The following is a 16,393-nucleotide window of genomic DNA, read 5'->3' as shown; positions in this document are numbered from 1 at the left end:
ACCCCAACACTGACCCTCCCCAGCACTGACCCGCCCCAACACTGACCCGCCCCAACACTGACCCACCCCAACACTGACCCACCCCAACACTGACCCACCCCAACACTGACCCACCCCAACACTGACCCGCCCCAACACTGACCCGCCCCAACACTGACCCGCCCCAACACTGACCCACCCCAACACTGACCCACCCCAACACTGACCCACCCCAACACTGACCCACCTCAACACTGACCCACCCCAGCATTGACCCACCCCAACACTGACCCTCCCCAACACTGACACGCCCCAACACTGACACGCCCCAACACTGACCCACCCCAACACTGACCCACCCCAGCACTGACCCTCCCCAGCACTGACCCTCCCCAGCACTGACCCTCCCCAGCACTGACCCTCCCCAGCACTGACACGCCCCAACACTGACACGCCCCAACACTGACACGCCCCAACACTGACCCACCCCAACACTGACCCTCCCCAGCACTGACCCATCCCAACAATGACACCGCACCAACACTGACACTGCCCCAGAACTGACCCACCCCCAGCACTGACCCACACCAACACTGACAGTGCCCCCCAACATTGACACCCAGTGCTGACCTGCCCCAGTACAGACCCCTCCCCCAGTGCTGACTCCTGAGTACAGCCCCCTCCCCCAGTACTGACCCCTGCATACTGACCCCTGCTCTAGTACTGACCCCTGAGTACTGACCCCTCCTCTCCAGCACTGACCCCTGAGTACTGACCCCTCCAGTTCTGACCACTGAGTACTGACCCCTGCTCTCCAGTACTGACACCAGAGTACTGACCCCTCCTCTCCAGTACTGACCCCTGAGTACTGACCCCTCCTCCATTACTGACCCCTGAGTACTAATCCCTCCTCTCCAGTGCTGACCCCTGAGTACTGACCCCACCCCCATTACTGACCCCTGAGTACTGACCCCTCCTCTCCAGTACTGACCCCTGAGTACTGACCCCTCCTCTCCAATACTGACCCCTGAGTACTGACCCCTCCCCCATTACTGACCCCTGAGTACTGACCCCTCCCTCCATTACTGACCCCTGAGTACTGACCCCTCCTCTCCAGTACTGACCCCTGAGTACTGATCCCTCCTCTCCAGTACTGACCCCTGAGTACTGTCCCCTCCCCCATTACTGACCCCTGAGCACTGATCCCTCCCCCATTACTGACCCCTGAGTACTGATCCCTCCTCTCCAGTACTGACCCCTGAGTACTGACCCCTCCTCTCCAGTACTGACCCCTCCTCTCCAATACTGACCCCTGAGTACTGACCCCACCCCCATTACTGACCCCTGAGTACTGACCCCTCACCCATTACTGACCCCTGTGTACTGACCCCTCCTCTCCAGTACTGACCCCTGAGTACTGACCCCTCCCCCATTACTGACCCCTGAGTACTGACCTCTCCTCTCCAGTACTGACCCCTGAGCACTGACCCCTCCCCCATTACTGACCCCTGAGTACTGACCCCTCCTCTCCAGTACTGACCCCTGAGTACTGACCCCTCCCCCATTACTGACCCCTGAGTATTTACCCCTCCTCTCCAGTACTGACCCCTGAGTACTGACCCCTCCCCCATTACTGACCCCTGAGTACTGACCCCTCCCACATTACTGACGGCTGAGTATTGACGACTCCTCTCCAGTACTGACCCCTGAGTACTGACCCCCTGCCCCATTACTGACCCCTGAGTACTGACCCCTCCTCTCCAGTACTGACGCCTGAGTACTGACCCCTCCCCCATTACTGACGCCTGAGTACTGACCCCTCCCCCATTACTGACCCCTGTGTACTGATCGCTCCTCTCCAGTGCTGACCCCTGAGTACTGACCCCTCCCCCATTACTGACCCCTGAGTACTGACCCCTCCCCCATTACTGACCCCTGAGTACTGACCCCTCCCCCATTACTGACGCCTGAGTACTGACCCCTCCCCCATTGCTGACCCCTGAGTACTGACCCCTCCTCTCCAGTACGGACCCCTCCCCCATTACTGACCCCTGCGTACAGACCCCTCCCCCATTACTGACCCCTGTGTACTGATCGCTCCTCTCCAGTGCTGACCCCTGAGTACTGACCTCACTTCTCTCCAGTACTGAGCCCTGAGTACTGACCCCTGCCCCATTACTGACCCCTGAGTACTGACCCCGCCTCTCCAGTACTGACCCCTGAGTACTGACCCCTCCCCCATTACTGACCCCTGAGTACTGACCCCTCCTCTCCAATACTGACCCCTGAGTACTGACCCCTCCTCTCCAGTACTGACCCCTGAGTACTCACCCCTCCTCTCCAGTACTGACCCCTGAGTACTGAACCCTCCCCCATTACTGACCCCTGAGTACTGACCCCTCCTCTCCTAAACTGACCCCTGAGTACTGACCCCTCCCCCATTACTAACACCTGAGTACTGACCCCTCCCTCCATTACTGACCCCTGAGTACTGACCCCTCCTCTCCAGTACCGACCCCTGAGTACTGTCCCCTCCCCCATTACTGACCCCTGAGTACTGATCCCTCCCCCATTACTGACCCCTGAGTACTGATCCCTCCTCCCCAGTGCTGACCCCTGAGTACTGACCCCTCGCCCATTACTGACCCCTGAGTACTGACCCCTCCTCTCCAGTACTGACCCCTGAGTACTGACCTCTCCTCTCCAGTACTGACCCCTGAGTACTGACCCCTCCCCCATTACTGACCCCTGAGTACTGACCCCTCCTCTCCAATACTGACCCTTGAGTACTGACCCCTCCCCCATTACTGACCCCTGAGTACTGACCCCTCCTCTCCAGTGCTGACCCCTGAGTACTGACCCCTCCCTCATTACTGACCCCTGAGTACTGACCCCTCCCCCATTACTGACCCCTGAGTACTGACCCCTCCCCCATTACTGACCCCTGAGTACTGATCCCTCCTCTCCAGTGCTGACCCCTGAGTACTGACCCCTCCTCTCCAGTACTGACCCCTGAGTACTGACCCCCTCACCCATTACTGACCCCTGTGTACTGACCCCTCCTCTCCAGTACTGACCACTGAGTACTGACCCCTCCCCCATTACTGTCCCCTGAGTACTGACCCCTCCTCTCCAGTACTGACCCCTGAGTACTGACCCCTCCCCCATTACTGACCCCTGAGTACTGACCCCTCCCCCATTACTGACCCCTGAGTACTGACCCCTCCTCTCCAGTACGGACCACTGAGTACTGACCCCTCCCCCATTACTGACCCCTGAGTATTTACCCCTCCTCTCCAGTACTGACCCCTGAGTACTGACCCCTCCCCCATTACTGACCCCTGAGTACTGACCCCTCCCACATTACTGACGGCTGAGTATTGACGACTCCTCTCCAGTACTGACCCCTGAGTACTGACCCCCTGCCCCATTACTGACCCCTGAGTACTGACCCCTCCTCTCCAGTACTGACGCCTGAGTACTGACCCCTCCCCCATTACTGACGCCTGAGTACTGACCCCTCCCCCATTACTGACCCCTATGTACTGATCGCTCCTCTCCAGTGCTGACCCCTGAGTACTGACCCCTCCCCCATTACTGACCCCTGAGTACTGACCCCTCCCCCATTACTGACCCCTGAGTACTGACCCCTCCCCCATTACTGACGCCTGAGTACTGACCCCTCCCCCATTGCTGACCCCTGAGTACTGACCCCTCCTCTCCAGTACGGACCCCTCCCCCATTACTGACCCCTGCGTACAGACCCCTCCCCCATTACTGACCCCTGTGTACTGATCGCTCCTCTCCAGTGCTGACCCCTGAGTACTGACCTCTCCTCTCCAGTACTGAGCCCTGAGTACTGACCCCTGCCCCATTACTGACCCCTGAGTACTGACCCCGCCTCTCCAGTACTGACCCCTGAGTACTGACCCCTCCCCCATTACTGACCCCTGAGTACTGACCCCTCCTCTCCAATACTGACCCCTGAGTACTGACCCCTCCTCTCCAGTACTGACCCCTGAGTACTGACCCCTCCTCTCCAGTACTGACCCCTGAGTACTGAACCCTCCCCCATTACTGACCCCTGAGTACTGACCCCTCCTCTCCTAAACTGACCCCTGAGTACTGACCCCTCCCCCATTACTAACACCTGAGTACTGACCCCTCCCTCCATTACTGACCCCTGAGTACTGACCCCTCCTCTCCAGTACCGACCCCTGAGTACTGTCCCCTCCCCCATTACTGACCCCTGAGTACTGATCCCTCCCCCATTACTGACCCCTGAGTACTGATCCCTCCTCCCCAGTGCTGACCCCTGAGTACTGACCCCTCGCCCATTACTGACCCCTGAGTACTGACCCCTCCTCTCCAGTACTGACCCCTGAGTACTGACCTCTCCTCTCCAGTACTGACCCCTGAGTACTGACCCCTCCCCCATTACTGACCCCTGAGTACTGACCCCTCCTCTCCAATACTGACCCTTGAGTACTGACCCCTCCCCCATTACTGACCCCTGAGTACTGACCCCTCCTCTCCAGTGCTGACCCCTGAGTACTGACCCCTCCCTCATTACTGACCCCTGAGTACTGACCCCTCCCCCATTACTGACCCCTGAGTACTGACCCCTCCCCCATTACTGACCCCTGAGTACTGATCCCTCCTCTCCAGTGCTGACCCCTGAGTACTGACCCCTCCTCTCCAGTACTGACCCCTGAGTACTGACCCCCTCACCCATTACTGACCCCTGTGTACTGACCCCTCCTCTCCAGTACTGACCACTGAGTACTGACCCCTCCCCCATTACTGTCCCCTGAGTACTGACCCCTCCTCTCCAGTACTGACCCCTGAGTACTGACCCCTCCCCCATTACTGACCCCTGAGTACTGACCCCTCCCCCATTACTGACCCCTGAGTACTGACCCCTCCTCTCCAGTACGGACCCCTCCCACATTACTGACCCCTGAGTACTGACCCCTCCCCCATTACTGACCCCTGTGTACTGATCGATCCTCTCCAGTGCTGACCCCTGAGTACTGACCTCTCCTCTCCAGTACTGAGCCCTGAGTACTGACCCCTCCCCCATTACTGACCCCTGAGTACTGACCCCTCCTCTCCAGTGCTGACCCCTGAGTACTGACCTCTCCTCTCCAGAGCTGACCCCTGAGTACTGACCCCACCCCGATTACTGACCCCTGAGGACTGACCCCTCCCCCATTACTGACCCCTGAGTACTGATCCCTCCTCTCCAGTGCTGACCCCTGAGTACTGACCCCTCCCTCATTACTGACCCCTGAGTACTGACCCCTCCTCTCCAGTGCTGACCCCTGAGTGCTGACCCCTCCTCTCCAGTGCTGACCCCTGAGTACTGACTCCTCCTCTCCAGTACTGACCCCTGAGTACTGACCCCTCACCCATTACTGACCCCTGTGTACTGACCCCTCCTCTCCAGTACTGACCCCTCCCCCATTACTGACCCCTGAGTACTGACCTCTCCTCTCCAGTACTGACCGCTGAGTACTGACCCCTCCCCCATTACTGACCCCTGAGTATTTACCCCTCCTCTCCAGTACTGACCCCTGAGTACTGACCCCTCCCTCCATTACTGACCCCTGAGTACTGACCCCTCCTCTCCAGTACTGACCCCTGAGTACTGACCCCTCCCCTATTACTGACCCCTGAGTATTTACCCCTCCTCTCCAGTACTGACCCCTGAGTACTGACCCCTCCCCTATTACTGACCCCTGAGTACTGACCCCTCCCTCCATTACTGACCCCTCCTCTCCATTACTGACCCCTGAGTACTGACCCCTCCCCCATTACTGACCCCTGAGTACTGACCCCTCCTCTCCCGTACTGACCCCTGAGTACTGACCCCTCCCCCATTACTGACCCCTGAGTACTGACCCCTCCCCCATTGCTGACCCCTGAGTACTGACCCCTCCTCTCCAGTACGGACCCCTCCCCCATTACTGACCCCTGAGTACTGACCCCTCCCCCATTACTGACCCCTGTGTACTGATCGCTCCTCTCCAGTGCTGACCCCTGAGTACTGACCTCTCCTCTCCAGTACTGAGCCCTGAGTACTGACCCCTCCCCCATTACTGACCCCTGAGTACTGACCCCTCCTCTCCAGTACTGACCCCTGAGTACTGACCCCTCCCCCATTACTGACCCCTGAGTACTGATCCCTCCTCTCCAGTACTGACCGCTGAGTACTGACCCCTCCCCCGTTACTGACCCCTGAGTACTGACCCCTCCCCGATTACTGACCCCTGAGTACTGGCCCCTCCCCCATTACTGACCCCTGAGTACTGACCCCTCCTCTCCAGTGCTGACCCCTGAGTACTGACCTCTCCTCTCCAGAACTGACCCCTGAGTACTGACCCCACCCCGATTACTGACCCCTGAGGACTGACCCCTCCCCCATTACTGACCCCTGAGTACTGATCCCTCCTCTCCAGTGCTGACCCCTGAGTACTGACCCCTCCCTCATTACTGACCCCTGAGTACTGACCCCTCCTCTCCAGTGCTGACCCCTGAGTGCTGACCCCTCCTCTCCAGTGCTGACCCCTGAGTACTGACCCCTCCTCTCCAGTACTGACCCCTGAGTACTGACCCCTCACCCATTACTGACCCCTGTGTACTGACCCCTCCTCTCCAGTACTGACCCCTCCCCCATTACTGACCCCTGAGTACTGACCTCTCCTCTCCAGTACTGACCCCTGAGTACTGACCCCTCCCCCATTACTGACCCCTGAGTATTTACCCCTCCTCTCCAGTACTGACCCCTGAGTACTGACCCCTCGCTCCATTACTGACCCCTGAGTACTGACCCCTCCTCTCCAGTACTGACCCCTGAGTACTGACCCCTCCCCTATTACTGACCCCTGAGTATTTACCCCTCCTCTCCAGTACTGACCCCTGAGTACTGACCCCTCCCCCATTACTGACCCCTGAGTACTGACCCCTCCCTCCATTACTGACCCCTCCTCTCCATTACTGACCCCTGAGTACTGACCCCTCCCCCATTACTGACCCCTGAGTACTGACCCCTCCTCTCCAGTACTGACCCCTGAGTACTGACCCCTCCCCCATTACTGACCCCTGAGTACTGACCCCTCCCCCATTGCTGACCCCTGAGTACTGACCCCTCCTCTCCAGTACTGACCCCTGAGTACTGGCCCCTCCCCCATTACTGACCCCTAAGTACTGATCCCTCCTCTCCAGTGCTGACCCCTGAGTACTGACCCCTCCCTCATTACTGACCCCTGAGTACTGACCCCTCCTCTCCAGTGCTGACCCCTGAGTACTGACCCCTCCCTCATTACTGACCCCTGAGTACTGACCCCTCCCCCATTACTGACCCCTGAGTACTGACCCCTCCCTCATTACTGACCCCTGAGTACTGACCCCTCCCCCATTACTGACCCCTGAGTACTGACCCCTCCCTCATTACTGACCCCTGAGTACTGACCCCTCCCCCATTACTGACCCCTGAGTACTGATCCCTCCTCTCCAGTGCTGACCCCTGAGTACTGACCCCTCCTCTCCAGTACTGACCCCTGAGTACTGACCCCTCACCCATTACTGACCCCTGTGTACTGACCCCTCCTCTCCAGTACTGACCACTGAGTACTGACCCCTCCCCCATTACTGACCCCTGAGTACTGACCTCTCCTCTCCAATACTGACCCCTGAGTACTGACCCCTCCCCCATTTCTGACCCGAGTATTTACCCCTCCTCTCCAGTACTGACCCCTGAGTACTGACCCCTCGCTCCATTACTGACCCCTGAGTATTTACCCCTCCTCTCCAGTACTGACCCCTGAGTACTGACCCCTCCCTCCATTACTGACCCCTGAGTACTGACCCCTCCTCTCCAGTACTGACCCCTGAGTACTGACCCCTCCCCTATTACTGACCCCTGAGTATTTACCCCTCCTCTCCAGTACTGACCCCTAAGTACTGACCCCTCCCTCCATTACTGACCCCTCCTCTCCAGTACTGACCCCTGAACACTGACCCCTCCCCCATTACTGACCCTGAGTACTGACCCCTCCTCTCCAGTACGGACCCCTCCCCCATTACTGACCCCTGAGTACTGACCCCTCCTCTCCAGTACCGACCCCTGAGTACTGTCCCCTCCCCCATTACTGACCCCTGAGTACTGATCCCTCCCCCATTACTGACCCCTGAGTACTGATCCCTCCTCCCCAGTGCTGACCCCTGAGTACTGACCCCTCGCCCATTACTGACCCCTGAGTACTGACCCCTCCTCTCCAGTACTGACCCCTGAGTACTGATCTCTCCTCTCCAGTACTGACCCCTGAGTACTGACCCCTCCCCCATTACTGACCCCTGAGTACTGACCCCTCCTCTCCAATACTGACCCTTGAGTACTGACCCCTCCCCCATTACTGACCCCTGAGTACTGACCCCTCCTCTCCAGTGCTGACCCCTGAGTACTGACCCCTCCCTCATTACTGACCCCTGAGTACTGACCCCTCCCCCATTACTGACCCCTGAGTACTGACCCCTACCCCATTACTGACCCCTGAGTACTGATCCCTCCTCTCCAGTGCTGACCCTTGAGTACTGACCCCTCCTCTCCAGTACTGACCCCTGAGTACTGACCCCCTCACCCATTACTGACCCCTGTGTACTGACCCCTCCTCTCCAGTACTGACCACTGAGTACTGACCCCTCCCCCATTACTGTCCCCTGAGTACTGACCCCTCCTCTCCAGTACTGACCCCTGAGTACTGACCCCTCCCCCATTACTGACCCCTGAGTACTGACCCCTCCCCCATTGCTGACCCCTGAGTACTGACCCCTCCTCTCCAGTACGGACCCCTCCCACATTACTGACCCCTGAGTACTGACCCCTCCCCCATTACTGACCCCTGTGTACTGATCGATCCTCTCCAGTGCTGACCCCTGAGTACTGACCTCTCCTCTCCAGTACTGAGCCCTGAGTACTGACCCCTCCCCCATTACTGACCCCTGAGTACTGACCCCTCCTCTCCAGTGCTGACCCCTGAGTACTGACCTCTCCTCTCCAGAACTGACCCCTGAGTACTGACCCCACCCCGATTACTGACCCCTGAGGACTGACCCCTCCCCCATTACTGACCCCTGAGTACTGATCCCTCCTCTCCAGTGCTGACCCCTGAGTACTGACCCCTCCCTCATTACTGACCCCTGAGTACTGACCCCTCCTCTCCAGTGCTGACCCCTGAGTGCTGACCCCTCACCCATTACTGACCCCTGAGTGCTGACCCCTCCTCTCCAGTACTGACCCCTGAGTACTGACCCCTCACCCATTACTGACCCCTGTGTACTGACCCCTCCTCTCCAGTACTGACCCCTCCCCCATTACTGACCCCTGAGTACTGACCTCTCCTCTCCAGTACTGACCCCTGAGTACTGACCCCTCCCCCATTACTGACCCCTGAGTATTTACCCCTCCTCTCCAGTACTGACCCCTGAGTACTGACCCCTCCCTCCATTACTGACCCCTGAGTACTGACCCCTCCTCTCCAGTACTGACCCCTGAGTACTGACCCCTCCCCTATTACTGACCCCTGAGTATTTACCCCTCCTCTCCAGTACTGACCCCTGAGTACTGACCCCTCCCCCATTACTGACCCCTGAGTACTGACCCCTCCCTCCATTACTGACCCCTCCTCTCCATTACTGACCCCTGAGTACTGACCCCTCCCCCATTACTGACCCCTGAGTACTGACCCCTCCTCTCCAGTACTGACCCCTGAGTACTGACCCCTCCCCCATTACTGACCCCTGAGTACTGACCCCTCCCCCATTGCTGCCCCCTGAGTACTGACCCCTCCTCTCCAGTACGGACCCCTCCCCCATTACTGACCCCTGTGTACTGATCGCTCCTCTCCAGTGCTGACCCCTGAGTACTGACCTCTCCTCTCCAGTACTGAGCCCTGAGTACTGACCCCTCCCCCATTACTGACCCCTGAGTACTGACCCCTCCTCTCCAGTACTGACCCCTGAGTACTGACCCCTCCCCCATTACTGACCCCTGAGTACTGATCCCTCCTCTCCAGTACTGACCGCTGAGTACTGACCCCTCCCCCGTTACTGACCCCTGAGTACTGACCCCTCCCCGATTACTGACCCCTGAGTACTGGCCCCTCCCCCATTACTGACCCCTGAGTACTGACCCCTCCTCTCCAGTGCTGACCCCTGAGTACTGACCTCTCCTCTCCAGAACTGACCCCTGAGTACTGACCCCACCCCGATTACTGACCCCTGAGGACTGACCCCTCCCCCATTACTGACCCCTGAGTACTGATCCCTCCTCTCCAGTGCTGACCCCTGAGTACTGACCCCTCCCTCATTACTGACCCCTGAGTACTGACCCCTCCTCTCCAGTGCTGACCCCTGAGTGCTGACCCCTCCTCTCCAGTGCTGACCCCTGAGTACTGACCCCTCCTCTCCAGTACTGACCCCTGAGTACTGACCCCTCACCCATTACTGACCCCTGTGTACTGACCCCTCCTCTCCAGTACTGACCCCTCCCCCATTACTGACCCCTGAGTACTGACCTCTCCTCTCCAGTACTGACCCCTGAGTACTGACCCCTCCCCCATTACTGACCCCTGAGTATTTACCCCTCCTCTCCAGTACTGACCCCTGAGTACTGACCCCTCGCTCCATTACTGACCCCTGAGTACTGACCCCTCCTCTCCAGTACTGACCCCTGAGTACTGACCCCTCCCCTATTACTGACCCCTGAGTATTTACCCCTCCTCTCCAGTACTGACCCCTGAGTACTGACCCCTCCCCCATTACTGACCCCTGAGTACTGACCCCTCCCTCCATTACTGACCCCTCCTCTCCATTACTGACCCCTGAGTACTGACCCCTCCCCCATTACTGACCCCTGAGTACTGACCCCTCCTCTCCAGTACTGACCCCTGAGTACTGACCCCTCCCCCATTACTGACCCCTGAGTACTGACCCCTCCCCCATTGCTGACCCCTGAGTACTGACCCCTCCTCTCCAGTACTGACCCCTGAGTACTGGCCCCTCCCCCATTACTGACCCCTAAGTACTGATCCCTCCTCTCCAGTGCTGACCCCTGAGTACTGACCCCTCCCTCATTACTGACCCCTGAGTACTGACCCCTCCTCTCCAGTGCTGACCCCTGAGTACTGACCCCTCCCTCATTACTGACCCCTGAGTACTGACCCCTCCCCCATTACTGACCCCTGAGTACTGACCCCTCCCTCATTACTGACCCCTGAGTACTGACCCCTCCCCCATTACTGACCCCTGAGTACTGACCCCTACCCCATTACTGACCCCTGAGTACTGATCCCTCCTCTCCAGTGCTGACCCCTGAGTACTGACCCCTCCTCTCCAGTACTGACCCCTGAGTACTGACCCCCTCACCCATTACTGACCCCTGTGTACTGACCCCTCCTCTCCAGTACTGACCACTGAGTACTGACCCCTCCCCCATTACTGTCCCCTGAGTACTGACCCCTCCTCTCCAGTACTGACCCCTGAGTACTGACCCCTCCCCCATTACTGACCCCTGAGTACTGACCCCTCCCCCATTGCTGACCCCTGAGTACTGACCCCTCCTCTCCAGTACGGACCCCTCCCACATTACTGACCCCTGAGTACTGACCCCTCCCCCATTACTGACCCCTGTGTACTGATCGATCCTCTCCAGTGCTGACCCCTGAGTACTGACCTCTCCTCTCCAGTACTGAGCCCTGAGTACTGACCCCTCCCCCATTACTGACCCCTGAGTACTGACCCCTCCTCTCCAGTGCTGACCCCTGAGTACTGACCTCTCCTCTCCAGAACTGACCCCTGAGTACTGACCCCACCCCGATTACTGACCCCTGAGGACTGACCCCTCCCCCATTACTGACCCCTGAGTACTGATCCCTCCTCTCCAGTGCTGACCCCTGAGTACTGACCCCTCCCTCATTACTGACCCCTGAGTACTGACCCCTCCTCTCCAGTGCTGACCCCTGAGTGCTGACCCCACCTCTCCAGTGCTGACACCTGAGTACTGACCCCTCCTCTCCAGTACTGACCCCTGAGTACTGACCCCTCACCCATTACTGACCCCTGTGTACTGACCCCTCCTCTCCAGTACTGACCCCTCCCCCATTACTGACCCCTGAGTACTGACCTCTCCTCTCCAGTACTGACCCCTGAGTACTGACCCCTCCCCCATTACTGACCCCTGAGTATTTATCCCTCCTCTCCAGTACTGACCCCTGAGTACTGACCCCTCCCTCCATTACTGACCCCTGAGTACTGACCCCTCCTCTCCAGTACTGACCCCTGAGTACTGACCCCTCCCCTATTACTGACCCCTGAGTATTTACCCCTCCTCTCCAGTACTGACCCCTGAGTACTGACCCCTCCCCCATTACTGACCCCTGAGTACTGACCCCTCCCTCCATTACTGACCCCTCCTCTCCATTACTGACCCCTGAGTACTGACCCCTCCCCCATTACTGACCCCTGAGTACTGACCCCTCCCCCATTGCTGACCCCTGAGTACTGACCCCTCCTCTCCAGTACGGACCCCTCCCCCATTACTGACCCCTGTGTACTGATCGCTCCTCTCCAGTGCTGACCCCTGAGTACTGACCTCTCCTCTCCAGTACTGAGCCCTGAGTACTGACCCCTCCCCCGTTACTGACCCCTGAGTACTGACCCCTCCCCGATTACTGACCCCTGAGTACTGGCCCCTCCCCCATTACTGACCCCTGAGTACTGACCCCTCCTCTCCAGTGCTGACCCCTGAGTACTGACCTCTCCTCTCCAGAACTGACCCCTGAGTACTGACCCCACCCCGATTACTGACCCCTGAGGACTGACCCCTCCCCCATTACTGACCCCTGAGTACTGATCCCTCCTCTCCAGTGCTGACCCCTGAGTTCTGACCCCTCCCTCATTACTGACCCCTGAGTACTGACCCCTCCTCTCCAGTGCTGACCCCTGAGTGCTGACCCCTCCTCTCCAGTGCTGACCCCTGAGTACTGACCCCTCCTCTCCAGTACTGACCCCTGAGTACTGACCCCTCCCCCATTACTGACCCCTGAGTACTGACCTCTCCTCTCCAATACTGACCCCTGAGTACTGACCCCTCCCCCATTTCTGACCCGAGTATTTACCCCTCCTCTCCAGTACTGACACCTGAGTACTGACCCCTCGCTCCATTACTGACCCCTGAGTATTTACCCCTCCTCTCCAGTACTGACCCCTGAGTACTGACCCCTCCCTCCATTACTGACCCCTGAGTACTGACCCCTCCTCTCCAGTACTGACCCCTGAGTACTGACCCCTCCCCTATTGCTGACCCCTGAGTATTTACCCCTCCTCTCCAGTACTGACCCCTAAGTATTGACCCCTCCCTCCATTACTGACCCCTCCTCTCCAGTACTGACCCCTCCCCCATTACTGACCCCTGAGTACTGACCCCTCCTCTCCAGTATTGACCCCTGAGTACTGACCCCTCCCCCATTACTGACCCCTGAGTACTGACCCATCCCCCATTGCTGACCCCTGAGTACTGACCCCTCCTCTCCAGTACGGACCCCTCCCCCATTACTGACCCCTGAGTACTGACCCCTCCCCCATTACTGACCCCTGTGTACTGATCGCTCCTCTCCAGTGCTGACCCCTGAGTACTGACCTCTCCTCTCCAGTACTGTGCCCTGAGTACTGACCCCTCCCCCATTACTGACCCCTGAGTATTGACCCCTCCCCCATTACTGACCCCTGAGTACTGATCCCTCCTCTCCAGTACTGACCCCTGAGTACTGACCCCTCCCCCGTTACTGACCCCTGAGTACTGACCCCTCCCCGCTTACTGACCCCTGAGTACTGACCCCTCCCCCATTACTGACCCCTGAGTACTGATCCCTCCTCTCCAGTGCTGACCCCTGAGTACTGACCCCTCTCTCATTACTGACCCCTGAGTACTGACCCCTCCTCTCCAGTGCTGACCACTGAGTACTGACCCCTCCCTCATTACTGACCACTGAGTACTGACCCCTCCCCCATTACTGACCCCTGAGTACTGATCCCTCCTCTCCAGTGCTGACCCCTGAGTACTGACCCCTCCTCTCCAGTACTGACCCCTGAGTACTGACCCCTCCTCTCCAGTACTGACCCCTCACCCATTACTGACCCCTGTGTACTGACCCCTCCACTCCAGTACTGACCCCTCCCCCATTACTGACCCCTGAGTACTGACCTCTCCTCTCCAGTACTGACCTCTGAGTACTGACCCCTCCCCCATTACTGACCCCTGAGTATTTACCCCTCCTCTCCAGTACTGACCCCTGAGTACTGACCCCTCCCTCCATTACTGACCCCTGAGTATTTACCCCTCCTCTCCAGTACTGACCCCTGAGTACTGACCCCTCCCTCCATTACTGACCCCTGAGTATTTACCCCTCCTCTCCAGTACTGACCCCTGAGTACTGACCCCTCCCCCATTACTGACCCCTGAGTACTGACCCCTCCCTCCATTACTGACCCCTCCTCTCCAGTACTGACCCCTGAGTACTGACCCCTCCCCCATTACTGACCCCTGAGTATTGATCCCTCCTCTCCAGTACTGACCCCCTCCCCCATTACTGACCCCTTAGTACTGACGCCTCCCCCATTACTGACCCCTGTGTACTGATCGCTCCTCTCCAGTGCTGACCCCTGAGTACTGACCCCTCCCCCATTACTGACCCCTGAGTACTGACCCCTCCCCCATTACTGACCCCTGAGTACTGACCCCTCCTCTCCAGTACTGACCCCTGAGTACTGACCCCTCCCCCATTACTGACCCCTGAGTACTGATCGCTCCTCTCCAGTGCTGACCCCTGAGTACTGACCTCTCCTCTCCAGTACTGAGCCCTGAGTACTGACCCTTCCCCCATTACTGACCCCTGAGTACTGACCCCTCCTCTCCAGTACTGAGCCCTGAGTACTGACCCTTCCCCCATTACTGACCCCTGAGTACTGACCCCTCCTCTCCAGTACTGACCCCTGAGTACTGACCTCTCCTCTCCAGTACTGAGCCCTGAGTACTGACCCTTCCCCCATTACTGACCCCTGAGTACTGACCCCTCCTCTCCAGTACTGACCCCTCCCCCATTACTGACCCCTGTGTACTGATCCATCCTCTCCAGTGCTGACCCCTGATTACTGACCCCTCCCTCATTACTGACCCCTGAGTACTGACCCCTCCCCCATTACTGACCTCTGAGTACTGATCCATCCTCTCCAGTGCTGACCCCTGATTACTGACCCCTCCCTCATTACTGACCCCTGAGTACTGACCCCTCCTCTCCAGTGCTGACCCCTGAGGACTGACCCCTCCCTCATTACTGACCCCTGAGTACTGATCCCTCCTCTCCAGTGTTGACCCCTGAGTGCCAGTTGATCAGTGCAGATTTTGTGCCCCATCTAGTTCAGCTGCCAGTATCCCTGCTTCCCAACGTTCTGCTGCAGAGCCCCTGAGCTGGAGAGGGCTGACTTGTTTGCACAGGAATTCACCAGTATAAATGTGGGTAATGGCAAAGAGAACATGAAGACAGAATGTTAGAATGGGCATCAAGGTCACTCTGTCACTCTGTGACTCTCTGCTCTCTAACCCCACTCTCTCTAAAGACAACACTTGGTCTGGAACAACACAGTGGGCTGGTGTAGCAGGGTCAGAGCGGTCACTTACCTAAGGGCAGGATGGCGTACATGGTGATGACCTGACGGATATCGTACAGTGATGGCATTGGATTGATGTTGGCATGGAGCAGAGTGCTCCCCAGATAACTGAAATCCCCTGTGGAAACATCACCCACTGGTCACCTCAGAATGTTATTGGGGAAGAGGGATGGGGGAGGAGAGGGGTGGAGGAAGCGGGAGAGGTGAAGAGCTGGGAAGGGGGTGGAGGAGGCGGGAGAGGGGAAGAGGAGGGAAGGGGTGGAGGAAGCGGGAGAGGGAGCTAAACAATCCGACAACCAACGGATCAGATCTAAGTTCTGCAGTCCTATCACATCCAGCCGTGAATGGTGGTGGACAATTAAACAACTAACCGGAGGAGGTGGCTCCACAAATATCCCCATCCTCAATGATGGGGGAGCCCAGTACATCAGTGCGAAAGATAAGGCTGAAGCATTTGCAACAATCTTCAGCCAGAAGTGCCGAGTTGATGATCCATCTCGGCTTCCTCCTGAAGTCCCCAGCATCACAGATGCCAGTCTTCAACCAATTCGATTCACTCCGCGTGATATCAAGAAACGACTGAAGGCACTGGATACTGCAAAAGCTATGGGCCCTGACAGTATTCCAGCAATAGTACTGATGACCTGTGCTCCAGAACTTGCCGCGCCCCTAGACAAGCTGTTCCAGT

The 16,393-nt window shown here is 58.1% G+C and overlaps 1 protein-coding gene across 1 annotated transcript in view; it reads right to left on the bottom strand.

Moving 5' to 3' along the window:
• LOC137369689 (dynein regulatory complex protein 11-like) overlaps positions 1-16,393 on the bottom strand; it is a 486,226-nt gene that overhangs the window by 39,442 nt on the left and 430,391 nt on the right. The window contains exon 14 of the mRNA XM_068031024.1: positions 15,716-15,823. Coding sequence (XP_067887125.1) covers positions 15,716-15,823 — 108 coding nt within the window. The remainder of the gene's footprint in view (positions 1-15,715; positions 15,824-16,393) is intronic.

Source organism: Heterodontus francisci, chromosome 5 (assembly GCF_036365525.1).
Source record: "Heterodontus francisci isolate sHetFra1 chromosome 5, sHetFra1.hap1, whole genome shotgun sequence".
Lineage (NCBI taxonomy): Eukaryota > Metazoa > Chordata > Chondrichthyes > Heterodontiformes > Heterodontidae > Heterodontus > Heterodontus francisci.
Note: the sequence above shows the minus strand (reverse complement) of the source record. Positions and strands in the feature narration are given on the sequence as shown.